Source organism: Ursus maritimus, unplaced genomic scaffold (assembly GCF_017311325.1).
Source record: "Ursus maritimus isolate PB19 unplaced genomic scaffold, ASM1731132v1 scaffold_21, whole genome shotgun sequence".
Lineage (NCBI taxonomy): Eukaryota > Metazoa > Chordata > Mammalia > Carnivora > Ursidae > Ursus > Ursus maritimus.
In genome coordinates, this window is record NW_024424564.1 from 37784947 (window position 1) to 37808121 (window position 23175).

The window sequence follows — 23175 nt, forward strand, 5'->3', positions numbered from 1 at the left end:
TATTCTCCAGCTTTCGGCATTATTAAAAAATGTCATAGTTATCTCATCCATTCCAAACTAGGGGTGGGGTGGAAGAACAGGATATTGAAGTGCATTATATCTACAGAAAACCTTATATAGAGACTTCCAAATTTGTCAAAACAGGAAATTTCCTGTGAGTCGTACTTTAGCAAATGAGATTTGCAATTCATTTTTAAACATTAACTTATCAGACAGGATCTGTGAAATAACTTCACAATACGGCAATTACCTTTTATTATCTTACTGATCTTACCCAATATTGGAGAATTTGACCCAATATATATTTAAATTTCATAAATGTACAAATCTACAATAAGAGGCAGAGAGGGAAGTTTCCATTAACTGGGATGAGAACTCAATTCACCAGTTTTGAAATTTATGTTTGTGCCATGCTTATAATTTAAGTAAAGTATGCATCTTTTACAACGTTTTGGAGTATACACAGAAGTTAAATTTTCTATAATTTTTATAATGTAATTCTCATTAAAACAGGACGAAAATTGAAAAACGTGGTTTTAACATAAGCAACATACCTGCAGGTATGATCATCACTCACACTTGCAATTTCTTGGCCTTCTTTGGGATCAAACACCAAACCATTAATGAAATCTGAATGGCCCTCTAAAACCTGACATAAGGGAAAAAGAATACAGGAAAATAATCTACAATATTTCTACCTAATATTTTTACTTCACTGCCTTAAAAGCTTTCACTGCATGCTTCCCTTTTCTATAAATATTTCTTAAGCAATCTGCTATTTTTAAAGCATGATTTATACACCCACTTTTCTGGAAGGTTTATCTTGGAAAGAAGCCGATCATTCAACACACTGCTATTAGCTTGATCTTTCTTTTCTAGTGTGCATTTCTTATAAAAACACACACACACTTTTTTACTGTACCTGTCCTCATCTCACCTGCTCTCTTACTTATTACATAAAGCTTAAATAAAAAAGCTAGAAGAACTTTCTAGGGGCACTGCACTGAAATAGAGCCCTCTCAACTTTTTAACTCATACCTACTGCTCTGCACACTCACTGCCTAATAAATAGTATGGATTTCACCTTAGGTGGTCTTTATTCACTTCCTCAATGTAACTGCCAGCACAGGAGACAAGTTAGTATTAGAAGCCCATAATCACAACAACCCAGAAACCCATTTTTGTTTTCTGGTGAGAACATTTAAGATCTACTCTCTTCGCAACTTTCAAGTATATAACCCATACTGTTAACTATACACACTACACTGCACATTAGGTTCCCAGAACTCACTTATCTTATAACTAGAAGTTTGGTGTCCTTCGACCAACAATTCCCCATTTCCCCCAGCAACCACCATTTTACTCTCTGTTTCTATGAGTTTGGCTTTTTAAAATTCCACCTATTAGTGAGATCATACAGTATTTGTCTTTCTCTTATTTTACAGGGTTATTTATTATACTAATAGAATACACATATATAGGACTTACTATGTACAAAACATTGTTCTACCCGTTTTATATGAATTAGTTTAGTTAATGCTCATAACCCTATGAGACAGATGCTATGATTATCCCCATTTTATAGATAAGGAACTGAGCACAAAGAAGTTGGGAACTTGATCAGTCACACTGTTACTAACATGATAGAACTGGGCTTCGAACCCAGGCAGTCTGGCTCCTGTGTCTGTGCTCTTAAGCGCTTTATAATCCCACCTTACCCTATATGCTGCACTAATCATTGCTTCTCTTGAAGTTTGACTCTCAACACTATGTGTGTTCATGTCTATTATACTTCTACTATACCCAAATGTGAATTTCTAAATCTCCCTCATTTGCTGTGCCTACCTAATATTTTAACAAATGATATCAGATATATAATCTGTAGTCCTTACTATAGCCAAAAATAGAGTAAATGAGATCCTGAATTATATACAGATGACCATTAAACATCATTTTAAGTTGAGATAAATCCAATTAAAAAGGCAAAAAATGTTTTAAAATAAAGAGTTATGAAATATACTTGTCAACATACCTTGTATTCATTTTTATCTTGAAGATCTGAAGTAAATAATCTTATTTTCATATCAGCAGCTGAAGTACAAAATCTGGAAGTAAAAAAACGAAAACCCAACACAAATCAATAACTAGAATTACAAGCAGAAACAAGGATGAATCTGACATACATAATGTTAAGTGAACAAAGCAGGACTAAAAAGGGATATTATTACTCCATTTGTATGAAAGTTCATAAGTAGGAAAAAATAAACTATATTATTTTAGGGATGCATACATAGCTACTAAAACTATTTTAAAAAGCAAGAAAATGACGTCATAATAATCATGAGATTGAATTATCTTTAAGGGGAAGGGAGAATGTTGATGAGGGAGGGGCACAGGGGGGACCTTATGTGCTGGGAATGTTCTATTTCTTGACCTGGGTGATTATTACATGGGTGTTTGTTTTACAGTAGTCATGTTAAACTGCTCATGTACTTCTTTTGCACTTTTTGGCATGTATGCTGTACTTCATGACACATAAATAAAAGATAAGAAAAACTAAAAAACAAAGCTTATCTACCTAATTCTGCTCCTTTGAATTTGTCCCATTATTGTTTTGGGTATTCATATTTTCCCATTCAGAGGAAACTCTAAAACAGACTTGCTACAACAACATTACTAATGTGAGGTCTCCTAATGTAGATCTCCTCATACTTATGTCATAAGAAATCATTTAAAAATCTCTCTTCAAAATATCATTTCTAAAACAGAAAAAGGCTACTTTTAGAAGGTTTTTAAAAGAAATATCCCAAGCAAAAACGTTTATAAAGAAAGTACTGTAGAAGAGTAAGGCCAAGTTCAGCAAAAACATCAGAAAACAAAGGACTTACAGGGGTCAGATTATTTACTAAAAAAAAATTAATAAAAGAATCTTATTAAAAGAAATGCGCACACACACACAATTTTATGGCAAACCTTTCATTCCACTTTTCTCCGAACTTTGCTGTTTGAGTTTATACATGGTAAGTGTATTTACACTATACTTTAATTAAGCTAGAAAGCCTCAGAGAACAGAAGGTAAAGAGTTACTCTCCAGCAAGTGTAAGGAAAGGCAAGTGGGGATGAACAGAGAGAGAGTGTAGAACTGAAGGCAACTAAATGCTAAAGATAAAACACTAGGAATGGGTTCTTTCTAGCTGTAAGTTAAAAGTTAATGATGATAAGACAGGCACCAAGTTATACCTCAGTCATCTTGATAGATCAATCTTTAGTCATGAAAAAAGTAGTATTTACTTTGTAATATATATATGTAAATATATATAAAAGTTAAGTAAAATAAATACAAATATAGTTTAATCACAATTGTGTAAAATTATTTAGGAAAAAAAATAGGCTATTGGGTGTAGAGATGACCTTTAAAAATGGTTTTGTGTATTCCAAATTTGATATAGTAAATGTGTATTGTTTAATAATAAAAACATGTAAGGTATTTAAAAACAAAACTGTACTGTCAGCTTGCTCTAAAAATACTGTCTTTAAAATTGATGGCTGGTTAATATTCTGAATTTATCATATATATTTGCAGAATTCCAAAAAAAATTTGAGGCTGCTTATCAAAAAGCAACAACAACAAAGATGAAACAATACAGCATATCCATTAAAAGGAGGACAGGAAAACAGGCACCAAGCAGAACCATGGAAGAAGACAGTTTGTATAGCTTTCAGAATCTGCTAGAGAATGCACAGACTGACTGACTCTTGTTTAGCTCCTGATTCTGTGAACACTTTCTTTTAATATAAAAGGAAAAGAATGGCAAACTGGCTGTTGACAATGATATATGCATGTTAACAAATGCTGTTGTGTGGATTATTTAAAATTCAGTTAAGCTAAAACCTGTACAGCTTCTAGAAGAAAACAGAACATCTTCACAATCTTGTTGTAGGCAAATATTCTTTAGATAGAAAATAGAATGCATATGAAAAAGTGCTCAAAATCATGAGTCATCAGGGAAATGTCATTGTGGTCCCAACCATAATGGCTAAAATAAAGACCGACAACAATAAATGTTGAAGAGTTGGTAGAGCAACTTGAACATCTCTAGATTATTGGCGGGGATATAAAACGGTAGAACCACTATGGAAACTGGTACTTTCTTAAAATGTTAAAAAAAATTCATCTACCCTCTGATTCAGCAGTTCTAGTCCTAAGAGAAATGAAACCATGTATCTACTAAAAGTTGTATACAGGGGTGCTCCTAGCAACTTTAGTCATAATAGCTAAAAACTGGAAACTGCCCTGGTGTCTACTTAGGAGGAGAATGGTGGTATGTATACAATGTAATGGAATAGTTTTCAAAAATAAAAAGAATCACTGGTAGTTATAACATGAATAAATCTCAAAACAACAAACGAGGCACAAAAAATACATTCTGTATGATCACACTTATATGAAGTTCTATAATAGGCACAACTAATTTCTGAAAATTAGATTAATGGTTGCTTTGGCAGAAGATGGGGTAAAGGACTGACGGGGAAGGAGCACAAAGAACCTTTTGAAGTGATAGAAATGCTATGTGTTACCAGCGTATGGGTTATACAAGTGTATGCATGTCAACACTGATCAAATGGTACCCTCAGAAGTTGAGAATTTCACTGTATGTGTATTATCCCTTAATTTAAAAAAATTAGGTTAGCTCAGTAAGAGCTAACTTATGGCTGCTGTATTGTTTACTAAAAGAAGGCATATCTTTTAGATTTGATATCTGTGGAAGCGAGGTTACTGTTTTGTAACAAACATTAAATAACCTGACACATACTGCCTTTGTGAAGAAGGCCTCAGCAGGTATTGTCAAGATTTTTCTCAAAAAGGAGGTGTTCTTTTCAAATGCGTTCATAAAAACTGAAGCCCAAGGATTAGAACTGCAGTTTTAGGTAGTGTTAAACATGAAAATGTGACACTGGCCTATTTGTGCAGCAGTAAAGTTCATTAATGACTCAATCAAATTTACTTATTTCAACAGAGTTGTACTTTCAGTAAGTGGTGAACTCAGTGAAGAATCTGTGAGGACTTCAAATGATTCAGATGAAACTCAAGTAAAGAGCTTTGTAGTCAGGCTCCAACATATACTCAAGGCATCACCACCATGTTGCATATTTAAATCACAACTTCAGATAGTAAGTCTAAATTATGGAATAATGGCTGACGTTAAAATATCTAATATCTGAAATTGGGGAAAATGGAAATGGAGGGAAAAAAGTCCTATGATCAAAGACTTCAGATCACTTAAAACAAAAGGACATTAATAAATATTGCACTTAATAGTTTTAAACTTACTTGATTACTGGAGGCAATGAATCAAGTCTAGTTTCTGGACTCCAAGCTATGCCATCGACCCTGACTCCATGCTGAAATGTTCGTAGTGTTTTATATTGAATTCCTTCAATGTCTGTTTCTTCCTCCTAAGCATACACAGTAAATGTTTTAAGAAGTGATGAGAACAAACACTATAATACTCTTATTTTACCATAATGAAGAATTTATCAGGAGGCCATATATATTCTTTTGAGAAGTTCAAAAACAGATTACATATTGAGATTTAACTGGTTCACTGAACAACAAAAATAGCTAAAACTGTCTAAGCCTCATGGAAAACTCTTTAGGGCAACTAAAAACAAACAGTAAACATGTTATATTTTATTTTCCTTAGGAGACATTTTATTCCTAATAGTAAACACATTTCACAGCAAATGCAATGAAAATGGAATGCTCTAGGAATTAGAATATTCTAGGTAAATCAAGTACCATACGCATATTATCAACTGACAATATTAAAAAAATACATACCGAACATAAAGTTTTGATCATGTACAATATACTTTGGGACCTTATGATGCCTCAGTCATTATTAACAAGTATCAATCATTTTCACATAGTATTATAAATGGCACTATACATGTGTAAGATGTCACAAATTGTTCATTTGTTATGGACTGTGAATAGTGAATATGTTAATAAAATCTGGTTAATTTAGTCGTTTGGATACAGGATTCTGGTTTAGATATTTAATTAAAGTCAGCTTATTTACCTGCTTTGGTACTACTAAAATGATTTTTGGTTTATCCTCATGGGAAGATGAGGGGGAAAAAATGAATTTTGAAGAGTCATTTAGGTCTGGAAATATGGATAATCACCTGAAAAACTTTCCCATTATAAAAATAATGTAATGCAGCTATCTTAAGTACTTCTGTCCGCATACAAAAACTAATAGCTTAAGTTTGCAGGGCAAAAAGACAAAGTTTAGTGCCTACAAAAGGAAGGATGATTGGAGACTTCTGCATAGATCCAGGTCTTCTAAAGGGGAAGTAGAAAAAATAAAACCCAAACCAAAAGAGTCATGCAAAACATCTACCATGGGTGAAGGCTAAGAGAGAAAAGCCACTTACGAGAAATCTCGACCCTTAGCTAGCCATAACATGAGTCTGGGGCTTGAATTCACATTAATTATGTGCTCCAGAAAATGACAATTGATTTCAAAATGGCCATAGGTTGGTAGTGGCCCAGAGCACCTGACGGACAAAGGCAAATTCTCTTTGCATGAACTACCTCTACCCAGGTCTCAGAAAGTTCCCACAGATATAGTTCAATCAAATATGATCTTACACACATGCACTCATACATGTGAAAACAAAGAACCACAAACACAACAAGTATGAGTAAGCAACAAGAGATTACCAAAAATGATTAGGCAGCTTTTAAAAAGAACCAAACAAAACTTTTAGATGAAAATATCATAATGGAAAAAAAAATCAATGCTTAGAGCAGCTGGAATACAGATTTGAAAAAATTACTCAGAATGGAGCAAAGAGAAGACAAAAAGGAGGAGGACGGGGGAGGAGGAGGAGTTGTTAAAAGGGATTCAGTGAGAAGTTCCACCATATACCTAATTTGGGTTGTAGAGGAGTGAATAGAGCGAATGAGGGAAGAGGCAATATTTGAGGAGATAATGGCAAAGGATCCTCCATACTTGATGACAGGCACCAGTACATATATTTAGAAAGAACAATACATCCCAGACAGCTTAAATAAAAAGAAATCTGCAGGCAGATACAACATAGTGCAACTTCAGAATACACACACAAACTCTCATGATATATATTTGTGTGTATGTGTATATATATATATTGAGGGAGAGAGGGAGGGAAGGAGGGAGAAGAAAGCGGAGTGAGGGTGAGGATTTCAGCAACAGCAGCCAGAAAGAAAAGACAAGTCTCCTATACAAGAGTTTTCCCATAAAAGAATTAGAACAGCCATAGACTTCTTGGCACATAGACGTCTCGAAACAAATGCATGAAGATCGTGGAATAAGATCTTCAAAAAAATGACAGAAAAAGCTTTAGGACTATACACACAACAAAACTATTTTTCAAGAATGAAGCTGTATTAAAGGTATTTTCAGAAAAACAAAAACCAAGACTTAAGCATCAATAAACTCTCACTAAAAGTCTTCTAAAGCAGAAGGTGGCAAACTATAGCTGGGCCAAATTTGGCCTATGGCTTGGTTTTGTACGGTCCATGAACTGAGAATCATTTTTATACAATTTTTAAAGATTTATTTATTTATTTGAGAGAGAGAGAGAGAGAGAGAGAATAAGCAGGGGAAGGGGCAGAGAGAGAAGCAGGCTTCCCGCTGAGTAGTGAGCCTGATGCAGGGCTCTATCCCAGGACCCTGGGATCATGACCTGAGCCGAAGGCAGGCACTTAATTGACTGAGCCATCTCACTGTGCCCCCTCATTTTTTTATTTTTAAGCAGTTATAAAAAACAAAGAATAATTTGCAACAGGTACCGTAAGTGGCTGGAAAAACCTAAAATATCCACTATCTGGCTTTTTATATTAAAAATTTAGTAGTAAACTTTTTCTTGTACTAAAGGATGTGCTTTCAGGTGAAGAAAAATGACCCCAGAAGGAAGGCCTGAGATGTAAGGAACAGTGAGTAAAAAAATCAAAGGCAAACAGATGGGTGAATCTAAATAAATATTAGCCTTATAAAACACAATGTGTGGGTTAAAATGAAAAGAAAAACAACTGAGAACTAAAAGATGACAGTAATATAAGTCTGGAAGGGGTGATAGTAGTTCAAGAGACAAGATCCTTATTTTGTTCATGTAGAAGTTAAAGATATTAATTTTGATTTTAATTAAGTATGCATGTTAAAGTGTCTTTGATAACCATTAAAAAAAGAGAAACAGCACGTACAACCTCTAAATTATGAGGGAGGAAAACAATGAAAGGAGGAGGTAATAAAACACAAACAGAAGACATAAGAATATGCATATTGGCAATGTTTTCAAGAGTGAAAAACTAAAAACAACCCTAACAGCCAATAGAAAAATAGACAGATTAATGATGGTATATTTGTATAATATACCACACAACAATGAAAACTAATTCTGACATGTAGGAATCTAACAGATACAATGTTAACAGCAACACACTGTAGAAGAACATAATACAGAATAATTTCATTGATACAAAGTTTAAAAGATGAAAAATAATATACTCATTTGCAACACCTACATATATGGTAACTCTACAAAGAAAAACAAGGAATCACCAACACAAAATTTCACTTGGGAGTGAGAAGGAAAGGCAGTAAGGGAAGAACACCCAGAGGGCTTCAAAGGAATTGCTTATGTTCCATTTCGTAGTAGGCATCCAGGAATCTATTTTATTGTTCTTTCTACCTTATACAGATAACACATTTTAAAATACTTTTTATAAACTTAAAATATTATAATTTAAAAATTGTTTTGTTATTTAATCAATACCCTAACTGGGTCTAGAGACTACAGCAAAAATTTTCATAACAAATTTTCCCAAGGTATCCTCTGTATTAAGTGACTATCTTTTATAAGTTTATAGAATTATAAATATCACCAGGGAAAAAAATCCAGAGCAGGTGAAACTTATTTAATGGAATACATGTCTACATAGATAGGAATATTATCTGAAGGCCTGTTCTACGAATTCCATTCATCCTGAATCTAAATGCAAAGTTTTATAATGTGTACCTTAATTGAATCCTATTGAATGTGTTGATTTTTCCAGGATAGTTTTTGGGATCCTAGCTAAGCCATTTCACAAATACATTGCACGTGGTTTTCTCTACATAATTCAGATGCCCCTCAAAAATTAACTTTACATTTCAGTCAAACTTAGAGTTAACAGCAAAAAGTTTTTCCATAAATGCAAATAGGAAATAGAAATGTACTTATCAAGGAAAGAAAAACACTGCCAAATTTCATTACTTCATAACCTGTGTGTATAATAACTGTATAGCTAACAGCCAGATATGCCAAGGCAGCAACCACTAAGCAATTTTAAAATAAGGTTAAGAGCCTAATCATAGTGGACTTCATAGTTTGGGTTACATCTGTTTTTCCACACTGGACAAATCAATCTTCTAAAAATGAAGTTTTTACCATCAAAACACACATTACTTTGCTACTGTAACAACAGTGTTGACATTAGGTCCTGTAATTTGCTACCCAAAGTATATATGGAGTTATTGGGTGGCCACGGAGATACAGAAATCCCAGGGACTGTATAGCTTGAGCTTTATGTATTACCAGTGAAACCTTTTTTCCTGGCAACAATGTCTGCCACTGAGCCAACTAAAGGCCAGGGTGTGTGTGTGGTATAGGCAGAGACAAATGCTATTTTGGGCTTAGTCTGGGGTGCAGGCAGTATTGTATAGGCAGGAAATTAAGATATTTTGGAAAACCTGCTACAATACAAATCATTATAGAAGGCTCTGGCGTATTTGAGGTTGGGGCAAAGCCAGGTTGATGAAAAGGCTCTTCTAAGGGTTTGAAATTGGCAGGCCTTCCCACCACACCCAGTCAAGGCCAAATACAGAATTTTAGTCAGATGAGACAGTAAAGTTTACCTAGTCCGTTTCTTTCACCTTGCACTTGAATTTATATAACATCTGGAGAGAGTTTGCACAACGCTTCTCTGAACACTTCAGTGACAGGAAACTAGCTATTTCTTGGGGGAGCTTAGTCAACTAAGTGGTAGTTCTAATTCAAAGAGCTCTCTTTAACATTAAACCCAAATCTGTTTTATGTAAATTCTACTCATTGCTCCAAATTCTGCTCTCTGGAACCATACAGATGAAGTCACTTCAGTGATGGCAAGTATTTGGCCACAGCTGATCTTAGGTGAACACACAAAAGAAGATTTAGCACCAGTCTTAAAGCACTACAAGCCACAACTTCACTCAGACAGAACTGACGAATAACACAAGATACATTTACCATTCTGAGTCTAATCCCTCTTTCACATGACAGTTTTAAACATTTTAATACCATTCTGAAATGTCTCCAAATACATAATTTGCATCATAACATACACTGCTGAGAAATGAAGTAAAGATTAAAGGATATAGAGCTATGCTATCCAATATGGTAGCCACTAGCCACATGGGGTGATTAAGCACTTGAAATATGGCTAGTTCAAACTGTGTATACTTTATAAAGTGCAAAATCAACACCAGATTTCAGACTTAGTATAAAAGGTATATAAAATATCTCATTAATTTTTTATGTTGGTTACACATGAAATATTTTGGACATCCTGGGTAAAATAATACATTATTAAAATTAATTTCATCTGGTTTTTACTTCTCATAATGTGGTTACTCTAACACTTAAATTTATATTTGTGGCTCACACTGTATTGTTACTGGACAGCATTGAATTCACTCTTTTTGGCAGTTTAATAATTGCACTGATTTATGGTGAACATCCAGGTGACTAAAAACTGTGTCACAATTGTCCCTTCTAGCTTTAGCAGTCTATCATTTTAAGACCTTATCTTCACTAAATTTTTGCTTGTTCAACTTGGCACATTAATTCAATCTATTAAATATTTGAATTCTAAGCACAGTGTCTGGCATACAACAGGTGCTCAATAAATACTTCAGTGGAGTTTATCATCTAAAGCATAAGGTATCCTTCTTAGCTTCATGTTCTATATAAATTCAATGTGCTTGCTTAAACCAAATGTTCTTGAAATTCAAGTCCCCAATTCATTATTGGTGATCCTTTGAATAGACTTAGAAACTTTTGTGTTCCCTCTACCCTTTACACATATGATTTCTTATAGTAGTTTTCTTACTGCATTGTTTTACACTTAAACATCTTGAGGTCAGGGTCCTTGCTTTTTTAACATAGGTATTACCAGTTCTCAGCACCTGATTTGCACTTAATACTTGACAAACACATGATACCAATTAATAGTATTATCATTCAGTTCAAATTTCCATCATATTCAAAAGAACACCATAAGATTTGGAAAAATGCTTTGTTGAAATTTTGTATTGATGGTGTTTTCCTAACAGCCTTAGAATGAGGATTGCCTTTCCAATAGGAATGTGGAAAACTTTCAATTCAATTTACCTTTACTTAGTTTTCTCTCAGACAAGAGGGAGGCATGAAATTGGATGCTATGGAACTTGAAGATTCTAACATGAGAGAATAGAAACAATGTTTAATAGTATTTAATTAGATAACAAAATAACTTTAAAGGGAAGTGATAATTTATTATGAATCCCCAAAGGCAAATTACTGGGACTTGATTCTCCTCTAGAACTGTTTGAACTATGGCTTCAACCTATATGAATAGCAGCATCAAAGCATCTTTGAAGTACAATGGAAACTCTGTGAGGACAGGGACAGTTGCTTAATTTTATTGCCAGGACTTGGCACGGAAACTTGACAAGTTAATAAAATCCAATTCCCTCCTTAGGTAGTTTGGCTGTAAGACCTAGATCGCCAATCTGACAGGTTCGAGGATCAACAAGGACAATGTGCAAGACATGACAGAGCAATAGAAATCTTTTTTGCTAGTTTTTTCTTCTCATTGTCTTTTTCTGTCACTCATCACCCCTGCCTTTTTTCTTTCCTGATTTTTTTTTCTTCTTGACTTTCTCATTTCTTAGCTGAACATAGAGATAAAACATATTTTTCAGGTTTTTTTTGACACAAGTCTGTGTTCAGTTATTAATTTAAAAAGTAATGAAGTAAAAAGTTAGTTTCACCTGTAGGGAGCTGCTTTATTCTTTTATGGGTTAGCAGACTGCACCAGAAAAACAGTTTTTCTGTCAGTCTTTTTCAAGACTGTGTCATATTATTTCTCCTAATCATGTGGACTTTTTATGATCCTAACCAAGTTCCAGCTAAAGTCAGGCTGTGGGTCACTTAGCCTGAAAGCCAGCAATTCCTACTCCTAAGAGACAATGTGGGACAATGTAAGAGCCCTTGTGTTCTACTTAAGACACCAAAAAACTGAAGCCTTTAATTCATACTTTCTCCTTAGGATAAATACTCATGCAGTTTAATTTTTTGTAACTTTATTTAATGCACTGTAAAATGCTAAAGTGCATTTATGATGTCAAAACACTGCGCTGAAATAAAATACTGAACTGCCTCCTGAGTAAAAGAGGAAATAATGTTTATAATAGTAGCACTTTAGTGGTAAAGTTACTTTAAATCTTTGAGAACTGATCACTGCCAAATTACCTCACTGATTAATCTTAATTTGAGAAATATTGTTTTATGAATAATATTCTGATAAACAAAGGATTAGCCAAGATTTCTGAGGGTTGAACTCGCATTGTTTAGACTCTTTCACATGTGGATCTAGGTTTCCTGTGAGAAAACATGGTGTGTGCTCACCACAGTGCAATCTTGCTTTGGTGATTAAATATGGGCCTATTCTGGCGGGCAACACTGACCAAATTAATGATAGTTAAAACATATATACATGAATTAAATGTGCCAAATGCCTTCCAGGAACTTCACATGATGTACTAACTACATTCTCATAAAACCCTATTAAGTATTACTTTCCTCATTTTTATAGAAGAGAGGTTAAGTACCTGCTCAAGGTCATATAGCTATTAAGAGGTAAAGCCAGGCAGGAGTAAAAACCTAGGCATTTTGGCTACAGAGTTTATTGTCTTAATGACTATGCTAAATTGCCTATTCAACTAATAGGGTCCCATACTTTGTACACTCCGGATGTATGCTTTAGATGTATAAAAAGCATGAGAGCATACTAATACAAAAGCTGAATATCATGAAAGCTGTAAAATCTCCTGGAGGATCATTTTTTAGGCTTGTTCCCTACGTCAAAGTGGAATGTAGAAAAAACTGGATTAAGTAATTACTTAGATCTCATTTAACTGGTGTTTTCTCTGTACATACCAAATGTTCTATGACTAACATACCAGTTAGTCATAACCTTCAACTACCAGTATATTCCATTTCTAATCACAAGGCAAAAGAGAAGCTTCATAGTCTTTTTTTTCACTACCTATTTGATGTTTGCACAAATCTCAGGCATCTATTACTGGAAATATCTTCCTCTGTAGTTCTTAACATCATTTTTTTTCTTACTTTCAAACTCAATATGCTTTCCAAGTTTAGTCAGTTTACCAAAGTTTGTTTTTTAACCAGTGAAATAGCTTCATTGTCATTCACTGAGTTTTGTACACTAACCTGAAATGTACACACGCCAACCACCACATAATTACCGCCACCATATGCAATTAGGTTTCCTGAATCCCCACTGTCAAAGGGATTAAATTCTACCACATGCACATAATCTTCACAATCCACAGTGTAGGCAGCATTTCTTGTGGCATCTTGCTTCATCTTGTATGTCAATACTTGAACAGTTGTAAAAATAAGATAGCCTTCTACTGGACAAGGTCAGGAAACTGTGGATTACAGCATAGACATAGTTAGATAGAAAGCATCAAAGTGTCAGTCACTTTCAGCAAATGGATCAAAATAAGGACACGGTATTTCAGATGCCATGGACAGCCAAAAAAAAAAAAAAATCAAGAACTTCTTTAAATACCTTATGAATAATACTTGCAGAATAAATAATCATAATATCGTTTAGATTAACTAAAAGATAGTACTTGAAGATGTAATCACTTTAGTAGTAAATATATTCATAAAAAATTAAAACATTTATAGAGCATTACTTGCAGGTGCCATGTTAAGGATTTTACTGACATTATGACACCTAATACTTGCAAACCTAAGAGGAGGCAAATGGCTCCCATTTTACAGAAGAAATCGAGGCTTAAGTAGGTTAGTTAGCTGCCAAGCTCATAAGACGAGACAGCATTTGAAATACTTTACTATGTGTTAGATACCGGTGCTAGAGAAGAAAAACAGCCCTCTGCCTTGAAGATCACAATATCCGGTAACAGTTATGATTCAGTGTGAAAAGCACAATAACAAGCAGATCAAAAATATAAGATCTGGAGAAAGGAGTGCCAAAATACGTGATATAGAAATGATATTCATAAAACCAGGCCAAAACTTCAACCAACCTGTTATGGCCTGGTGTGCACTCTGGAAGTAGCACTCCCAGATGAGACTTAGGGATCTAAATAAGTCCCCCCCCCCCCAATTGGATGCAGTTGCCTGAGAATAGCTGGGCTCAGTAACGAACACATCAAAACCTGATAAGTATTTACGGAGAATCAGATGAATCCCACGTATGGGAGCCTATAAACCAGTAACCATACGAGTGGGAATTCAGGACTGGACATTTGTTAAGGGTGACCAGCAGGTGGATGCCCTCGGAGGCACAGCAGTGTGGGAAGTGGAAAAGATTCGAGGTCAGGAAACTCGGTCCCCTTATTGCTTGTTAAACTGTGTCCAGTCTCACTACATTTTCAGGGTTTCACTGCACACCGCGGGCTGGACTTGCCCTGTAAAACTGGAAGGGCAGAACAGGGAAAAAACAACTTAAGTGCCCGCAAAGAACCCCACCGCCTCTCCCAGACAGGCAAGTCCCGCGAGACCCCGCTACCACCTCCCGAGGCCCGAGATCAGAGGGAAGAGGTGGACTACGGCCCAGGAAAGAAGGAACTCGCAAAAATAGGATGGGAGCGCTGAGCGGCCAGTAGCAAAGCAGCGCGAACCCTTAGGTTCCCGCGCGATACGCACCGGGGGAACCGGGAAGTGGCCAGAGGGAAGCTGATCTCCGCCGGGGCGGGCCTCGGCGCGCGCCGACTCTGCTTCCGGGTCACAGGGCGGAAACGGCGATTGGCTCCCGAGCCTTCCCGCGAGATTTAAAATATAACTCGCGACGGACTCATAGCTTCCAGACTGCTGCCCGGCAGGACAATTCTTCAGTCCAGTCTGCGCCTATCAGGTCTATCCCGAGTCAGGTGAGTCTCATTTCTTGTTTGCTCGCCTGTCACACTTTAATTGTGATTCCGGCCGGGGCTAGTGAGAGATTTTCGGTGACAGCTAAGTGACTGTTTAGAGGCTTTGCTCTGGAACCGGGTTGAATTTGGGGGTATTGAAGAATTCACAATATCTAGTGATGAATAGAGCTAGAAGGTCCTGAGGGGTCATCTGCAGACTGGAAGTCTGGGGCCAGTAGAGGCCTACTTAAGTTCATTAGGTTGGCGGGAGACCAAGGTTCTAGTTCCAAGACGTGCGCAGACTCCAATTCCACTACTTTAGCCCTCTCCCTGTTATATTCTCCCAAATAATATTTAGGATCTGCACTCTGACGATGATAGTACCAACGCCTGCCCCCCTTTTTAAAATTGAGCACCTATTAAGTGCATGGCACTAGGTGAATTTTTACTTGTGTCTCATAGTTTTCTGAGGTAAGATATCTTAACTTTTATATTTGAGGAAATTTATGTTCATCAGAAATTTTAAATACTGAAAGACATACGTCTTATAAATTGGGGAGCCAGGATGTGGAGCCTGAATGTCTGACTCAAAAATTCTTTTACCATCTCACACTGTCTCCCCAGTGATAATCTCCTGTCTTCCAGTTTTTGCTCCAGTGCAGTTTGGAATCCATTTTTTTTTTTTAAAACAAGTATTTATTATTGCTGCCACCTTCTACTGTTTTTGTATAGCGCAGCCTGACATTCAGAGTACATACATATTTATTGTCTCATTGATTTCTCAAAGCTGGCTGGAAGGTATTGTTTTCTATGTGATGATTCCTTCACCTAGGCAGTCAGTTGTAATGCTTATTGCCTAGGCTTATACAGCCAGCTAGCTGCTGAAAGAGCTAAGACTAGACCAGATTTGGCAAACTAGGGCATAACTTGCTTTTGTGCCACAAGTTCCTGAGCTAAGAATAGATTTTAAATGTTTGAATAGTTGAAACAAAAGCAAAAGAATAATATTTTGTGACATGTGAAAATTATATGAAAGTTAATTTCAGTTTCCATAAAGTTTTGTTGAAGCACAGCTGTGCTCATATGTTTATGTATTATCTGTGGCTATTTTCACACAGCAAGGTCAAGTTGAATGGTTGTGACAGAGACTATCCCTTACACTCCTTAAATATTTACTCTTTGGCCCTTTCCAACTTGTGTGCTGACCCTTGGATGAGACTGTTGGCTTTTTTTTTTTTTTAAGATTTCATTTATTTATATGAGAGAGAGAGAGAGAGAGAACGAGCAGTGGGGAGGGGCAGAGGGAGAGAGAAAGAGAAGCAGACTTCCCGCTGAGCAGGAAGCCCGATGATGCAGAGCTTGATCCTAGGACCTTGAGATTATGACCTGAGCCACCCAGGTGCCCCAAGACTGTTTTCTTTTATATGTGTCAGACACTGTGCTAAAAGCTAAACTTGTATTTATGTCATTTACTTTTCACAAAACCCTGTGAGGTAGAAGCTATTATTATTTTCATTTTCAGTACAGGGAAGCTGAGGTAGTGGAGGTGACATAACTTGGTATAAATCACACCGCTAGTAAGTGGTGCAGCCAGGATTCGGAACAGTCTAATTCTTGACTAGTTTTCATTCTTAGCAATCTGAACTCATATTACTTTTAAGTTTTTAAAAAGATTTTATTATTTTATTTTTTTTAGAGGGAAAGANNNNGAGCGAGGGTGCACCCGCAAGCACAGGAGAGGGGCAGAAGGGAAGGGAGAGAGAGAATCTCAAGCTGGACTATGTGCTTTGGAGCACTGGGTGGGGCTGGATCTCAGGACCCTGAGATCCTGACCTGAGCTAAAATTAAGAGTGGGTCACTTAACTGACTGAGCCACCCACGTGCTCCAGAACTCTTAATACTTTTAAATAGTACCCTAAATAATTTAGTATTAAAGATTTATTTCAGGCAAACTGATCATATCACTGAAGCATTACTTCTTCACTTTTTTTTTCTTTTAAGTGACGAGGGTAATATTTTGAAGAGAAATATAACTTTTAGCTATTTACTGGTATTTCTATATATGTAGATATTTAATTGATAGTTTTTTACTTGTATCTTTAAGTTGATGAATTATTGCTTTGTAAGTGTTATATGCCCCTTTTCTTGATTGTATAAACCCAAAATACATTGTAAATGTTTGGGATTCTATTTATGCCACATAAAAAAAGAAAAAGATAACAGAAAGAGTTAATAAATGGGATGTGTACAGTAAAATATACCCCAAATAAGATAATAGCATATGTATATGTTGGAGACTAGCATACTTAAAAGGAAGTAGGGAAAAAAAAAACCTTTTAGCAGCCTTGTCTATAAACTCAGAGAAAGGAATTGCTTCCTTATATAGACTTGAATATGTTGCTTCCTTATATAGACTTGAGACATTGGAACTACATCCAATTATTTTGAAAGACTTTTGTCTATCAGGAGAGGTTATGTAATACAGTGGTTTAAGAGCACAGCTTATGGAGTTAAGTATCTTAGGTTTAAGTCTGTTTTGCCATTTTGCTAGCTGAGTGACATGGGATGTCACATTCTCAGATGTAAAATGAGGATAATAATGGACCTTCCTCATAGGACTCTTGCAGAGATTGAACGAGGTAATAAACATTAAGCTTTTGAAAAGTTTCTGGCACGAAGAAAACTCCTAAATGCTAGATACTGTATTGGTTAACTATTGCTGTGTAACAAACCACCTCAAAACTTACTGGATTTAAAACAGCAACCATTTTATTTGCTTTTGATTCTGTGGACCAGCAATTTTGGCTGGACTCATCTAGGTGGTTCTGCTGGTCTTGCTTGGGATCACTAATGTGGCTGCAGTTCATCTGGCAGGTTGATTGGGGCTGGAAAGTCTAACATAGCCTCTCATGTCTTTAAATTGGTATTGGTTGTCAGCTGGAGTGCCTTGGTTCTCTTTTATATGGCTTCTCCAGCAGCTGAACTCGGAATTTTTCATGTGATAGTCTAGAGTAGCAAGAGAGTAAGGACTAAAGCTGCAAAGCCTTATATCAAGAGGCCCCCAAACCACCCCCAGGTTGGATGGTTGCTAAGAAGACTCAGAGGACTCAGCATATAGTTGTGCCCATACCTATAATTTATTACAGCAAAAAGATGCTAAACAAAATCAGCAAAGAGAGAAGCTATATGGGGAGAAGTTGCGTGGGACGAAGTCCTGGGGAGATCAGACATAAGCTTCCAAAACTCCTCTCTTAGTGGAGTCACACAGGACATGCTTAAATCCTCCAACAACAAATTGTGAACCCATATGAAATATTGTCTGTCAGGGAAGCTCTTAAGAGACTCAGTGTCCAGGGTACTGATGTAGGCATCCTCGGTCTATGTTCCAAAATTCCAGACTCAGAAGAAAAGCATGTGTTCAGCATAAACTATATTATTTGTGTAAACAGTTTAGGCAAGTGAGCCACTCTTACTGGAAACCCTCCTGAATTCTAAGTTCACAGGTACAGCCAAGGGCCAACCTTGTAATCAGTCCTTTCAAAAGATAGACATCAGGCCTGCTGCATTAACTCTTCTTCATGGGCCTTTTGAGCTCTATCTAGACTTAGAACCCCCAGGATGTCATTCTTCCATAGTCAATTGGTCAAATCAAGTTACTAGACTGATCCATATTTAAAGGGTAGAAAAATAGATCACTTCTGGGGCACCTGGGTGGCACAGCGGTTAAGCGTCTGCCTTCGGCTCAGGGCGTGATCCTGGCATTATGGGATCGAGCCCCACATCAGGCTCCTCCGCTAGGAGCCTGCTTCTTCCTCTCCCACTCCCCCTGCTTGTGTTCCCTCTCTCGCTGGCTGTCTCTATCTCTGTCGAATAAATAAATAAAAAATCTTTAAAAAAAAAAAAAAAGAAAAATAGATCACTTCTTTTGGGACAATATAGGGATGGAAGGAAATTGGCCTTTTTTTTTTTTTTTTTGGTGGCTATCTACCACACATATTACCATCTATCTCAAAACAAATATTTTGAAAATACAACTTTAATTAGCTATGTCTGTGTCTATAATTATAAGTTTACAGAATTTGCATATCTGTTTTGTATGAATTTTCAGATTGAAGGTTGGATTTTATTATTTCAAAAGATTTGGCTTAAGAAAACTAAAGGAGAGGAAAATATGATTGGGCAGAAATTGTATTGTTCTGTTTTCCGAAATTTAATTAAAAGCAATTTTAGTAAATATGAAATGACCTCTCATTTACTGCTTATTTTTCTCTGACTCTGCTTCCTTACAGATGTTAAATATTAGTTTCCAATTAAAAAAAGCTTTTTAACATTGCATTCTGTCCTACTTTCAGAGGATGGCTGAGCTTAATCAGAAGTCTATCTTGGATATGATTAAAGAGTTCAGGAGGAATTGGCACACTCTTTGTAACTCTGAGAGAACTACTGTATGTGGTGCGGACTCCATGCTGCTGGCATTGCAGCTTTCCATGGCGGAGAACAACAAACAGGTTCGTAGACTATATTTAGGTTTACTCTTTTTTTTAAGTGAATTTTGGTAGCTGCTTATTTTAATTACATTAATTTCTTTGCAATATATGCCCTCCTATGATAATATCAATACACTATTTTCAAAAATGCTTCTGCATGTCTATGTCAAAATATTACAATTGGATTCGAAATGATTTGCTTCAAAATTAAAGCCTTCATATGTATAATATAATGTAGGACATGTACATTCCATGTTTAATTTGAAGTCTTAAACATGCAACTGTTATGGTTAAAATATTTTTATTTATGATTTCTCTTCTTTAAAAAGTTCTAGAAGGCACACATAAATAATGTTTATTTTAATATAATCAAAGTATTTTATGACTAATTTCAGACTCTATGGTATAGATTGATTATTCCTAAGCCAGGCTATGAATCAGAATCACTTGGGAGGGTTTTTAAACAATACTGGCTTCTGTGCTTCGGTCTTGGAAATTCTGATTCTCCTAATCTGCACTGAGACTCTGGAAATTGTCTTTTTAAAATCTTTTCTTAATCTGATCTTTATGTAGTTGGCTTGGACCAAACTAGTTTTTGGAATGAGCTGTACATGAAGGGCTTGAGGTGTTCAGATAAGAGAAGGATGAATATAGGCTGGAGTGGTAAGAAAATGACTTAAACATATTAGATTTCAGTTAGTATACTTAAAGGAGGGGAAGTCTTTGGGTGGGAAGCTTTTACAGAAGGGATGAAGGAGGGGAAAAATCAGTTAAGCAGCATCCAGGGGGATTAAAGTCTTGACGGTTTGAAGATAATTAGGAGATTTTCTTGACCAGAGAGCATGTTTGAAGCGTGGAATAGTTTCAGTGGATATATTGGGCTAGATAGTGAAATGACATTCTGATGAATTATTTTAATCGTATATGTCAATAGTTCCCAGATTTTTAGATTTCATATACCAATAAAATTTCCAAAAAAAATTAGACATTGACAGATTTGAACATTTCTCACGTTGGCAAATAAGGCCATTGAGAATAGAACCATTTTGAAAAAGGAAGAGTATTTTAACGCTTAAAGATTAGGAATTGTATGATCTTAAAATAAGAGATAGTCTTTACTACACATGTCAGTTGGCAGTTTTGCGTGTTTAAAACTATATATTAAGGTAAATTTTGAACACAGATTTGATAAAATTCTATCTTACATAGTCATTCTTTTAACAAATATTTGAATTTTTACTATGTGCTAGACATTATTCTAAATATTCTGAAGGATGTCTCTGCTTTTATGGCATTAATCTAGTGAGGAGAGACAGATAATACTCTAATAAATAAGATATTTAGTATTTTCGGTCATTTAAGTACTACAGAGAAAAATAAAAAAGAGATGTAGTTAAGGATTGTATGGAGTTTGAGGTAGAAGAGTTCTTGGCAATTTGAAATAGGATGGTCAAAGAAGGCCTCATCTACAAGTTGCCATTTGAGCAAAGATCTGAAAAAAGCAAAGAAGGAACTGGTCATGGGAATTTTTGTGGGAAGGGATTACGAGGCAAAGGGATCAGCTGATGCAAGGGCCCTGAGGTGGAAATATGCCTGTTATGTTCAAGGAACAGCAAAGAGGCCCACACAGCTGTTTATATACATGTTAAATATTAATTTCTTCCCTTCCACTCTCCCTTCTGGATATTTTTTTCTTTCTTTTTTTTTTAAGCTACTTTGCGCCAGGCATTATGATAAGTGTTGGGGTTAAAATAGTGAGCAAAACCAGACATGGCTCCTGCCTAGCTTACTGTCTGGTGAGTGAGGTAGACATTTAGTAGAGAAAAATACAAATAAACACAAAACTATAGCTGTGAGAAGAGGTATATGATGCTATGAGACCAAGGAGTTGAATTGGTTGGAGAGATCAAGTTGGATTGCTAAGGAAGGAGAGGAGTTAACTAGGCAAAGAGTTGGAGGCAAGATGATGAAGATGAAGAAACAGCATATGCAGCGGCCCTGGACAAGAGACTGTAGAGAGATTTGAGAAAATGCCAAAGAACTGGTGTAACCAAAGGGTAGTGGTGATGGTTACATGTTCCATTTGTTTGTTTCTTGTTTTTAATCACAGTCATTGTTAAAAATCAATTTTTTATACGTATGTTGAAGAAAAAAAATGGAAGTCATACTTTTTGGACTTTGTGTTTAAAAAAAAAGTTAAACTTCCAGAAAAGTCACAAGAATAGTACACTGAATTCCTTTATGCCCTTCACTTAATTCACCAATTAATATTTTGCCACCTTTGCATCATTATTCTTTTAATATTTTTGTATGTGTACGTAATATAAATACATAAATATATACATGTATGTATCATACACATGCATACATATTATTCATATTACTCTGTATGAACAATTTGATGGTAAGCGGTGGACATCTTGAATCTTTATCCCTAGACACTCTTGGTATTGTACATTCTGTGGGTTTTGACAAGTGTATAAGACATGTATGCACCTTTATAGTATTTACAGAATTGTTTCGCTGCCCTAAAAATCCTCTCTGTTCCACTTATTTATCCTTTCTTCTCACCAACCCCTGGCAACGGCTGATCTTTTAATTGTCAGCCTTGTTTTGCCTTTTTCAGAATGTCATGTAGCTGGAATTGTGAAGTATATCGCCTTTTCAGATTGGCTTCTTTCACTTTCTTTCAGATGCATTTATGGTTCCTCCATGTCTTTTCATGACTTGAAGCTCATTTCTTTTCAGTAGTAAATAATATTCCACTGTATGAATGTATCAGTTTATCCATTTACCTTTTACTTTTCTTCCAAACAGTATTCAATAAGATATTCAATATTTGATAGCTTTTTAGTTTAATAATTATTGGATTTTCTGTTATCATCCTCTTTTTTTTAAGATTAAATTTTTAAGTAATCTGTGCACCCAATGTGTACTTACAACCCCTAGATTAAGAGTCGCATGCTCTATAGACTGAGCCAGCCACGTGCCCATTGTCATCTGTCTTTATTTCCAAGAGCTCTTTTTTGTTCTCGCTTTTTAAAATATCATACTCTTCTTGCCTCAAGCATATATTTCTCCTTTGAGACTATTAATATTTTTTTGAGGTTTTCTTCTTGCATAATCTGTATCCTCCAAGTTTCTTGTTTTATTAGTCTTATTTAGGAAGAATTTTTATTCTTCCAATCAGAGACTTTCTTCATGATGATCCTTGACCATGTACTTATATTTAAGTGGAGCACTAAAATGCTTACTGGAAACTCTGCATGGAGGGTTAGAGATTGTCAATCTGATCTGACTGGGCAGTTTGGCTGGGAAACATCTGATGCCTATCTTTAAGATCTCCCTTTTAGAACAGTTTCTTCGGAAAAGAGTCTTTACACAAATGGTGTAAAGTTGATCTGCCAATGTGTTGGGTGCTTGAAAGAAGTATCAATCTTTAGAATATAAAT

The 23175-nt window shown here is 35.8% G+C and overlaps 2 protein-coding genes across 3 annotated transcripts in view; one reads left to right on the forward strand and one right to left on the reverse strand.

Annotated features, from left to right (window-relative positions):
* The window catches only part of NUP37 (nucleoporin 37), a 39704-nt gene extending 24583 nt beyond the window's left edge, over window positions 1–15121 (reverse strand). Inside the window, exons 1-5 of one of the 2 annotated variants that reach the window (XM_008705699.2) lie at window positions 15034–15121; window positions 13564–13784; window positions 5333–5457; window positions 2033–2105; window positions 555–649 (exon numbers count right to left, since the gene is read on the reverse strand). In XM_008705699.2, the coding sequence (XP_008703921.1) occupies window positions 555–649; window positions 2033–2105; window positions 5333–5457; window positions 13564–13719 (449 nt within the window). In that variant the 5' untranslated portion in view covers window positions 13720–13784; window positions 15034–15121. Of the gene's footprint in view, window positions 1–554; window positions 650–2032; window positions 2106–5332; window positions 5458–13563; window positions 13785–14411; window positions 14960–15033 lie in introns of those variants that run through there. The other variant, XM_008705700.2, reaches the window with a different exon arrangement.
* A 58-nt stretch (window positions 15122–15179) lies between these two features.
* LOC103676497 (PARP1 binding protein) overlaps window positions 15180–23175 on the forward strand; it is a 72239-nt gene continuing 64243 nt past the window's right edge. The window contains exons 1-2 of the mRNA XM_008705701.2: window positions 15180–15257; window positions 19589–19744. Of these exons, the coding sequence (XP_008703923.1) occupies window positions 19592–19744 (153 nt within the window). The 5' untranslated portion in view covers window positions 15180–15257; window positions 19589–19591. The remainder of the gene's footprint in view (window positions 15258–19588; window positions 19745–23175) is intronic.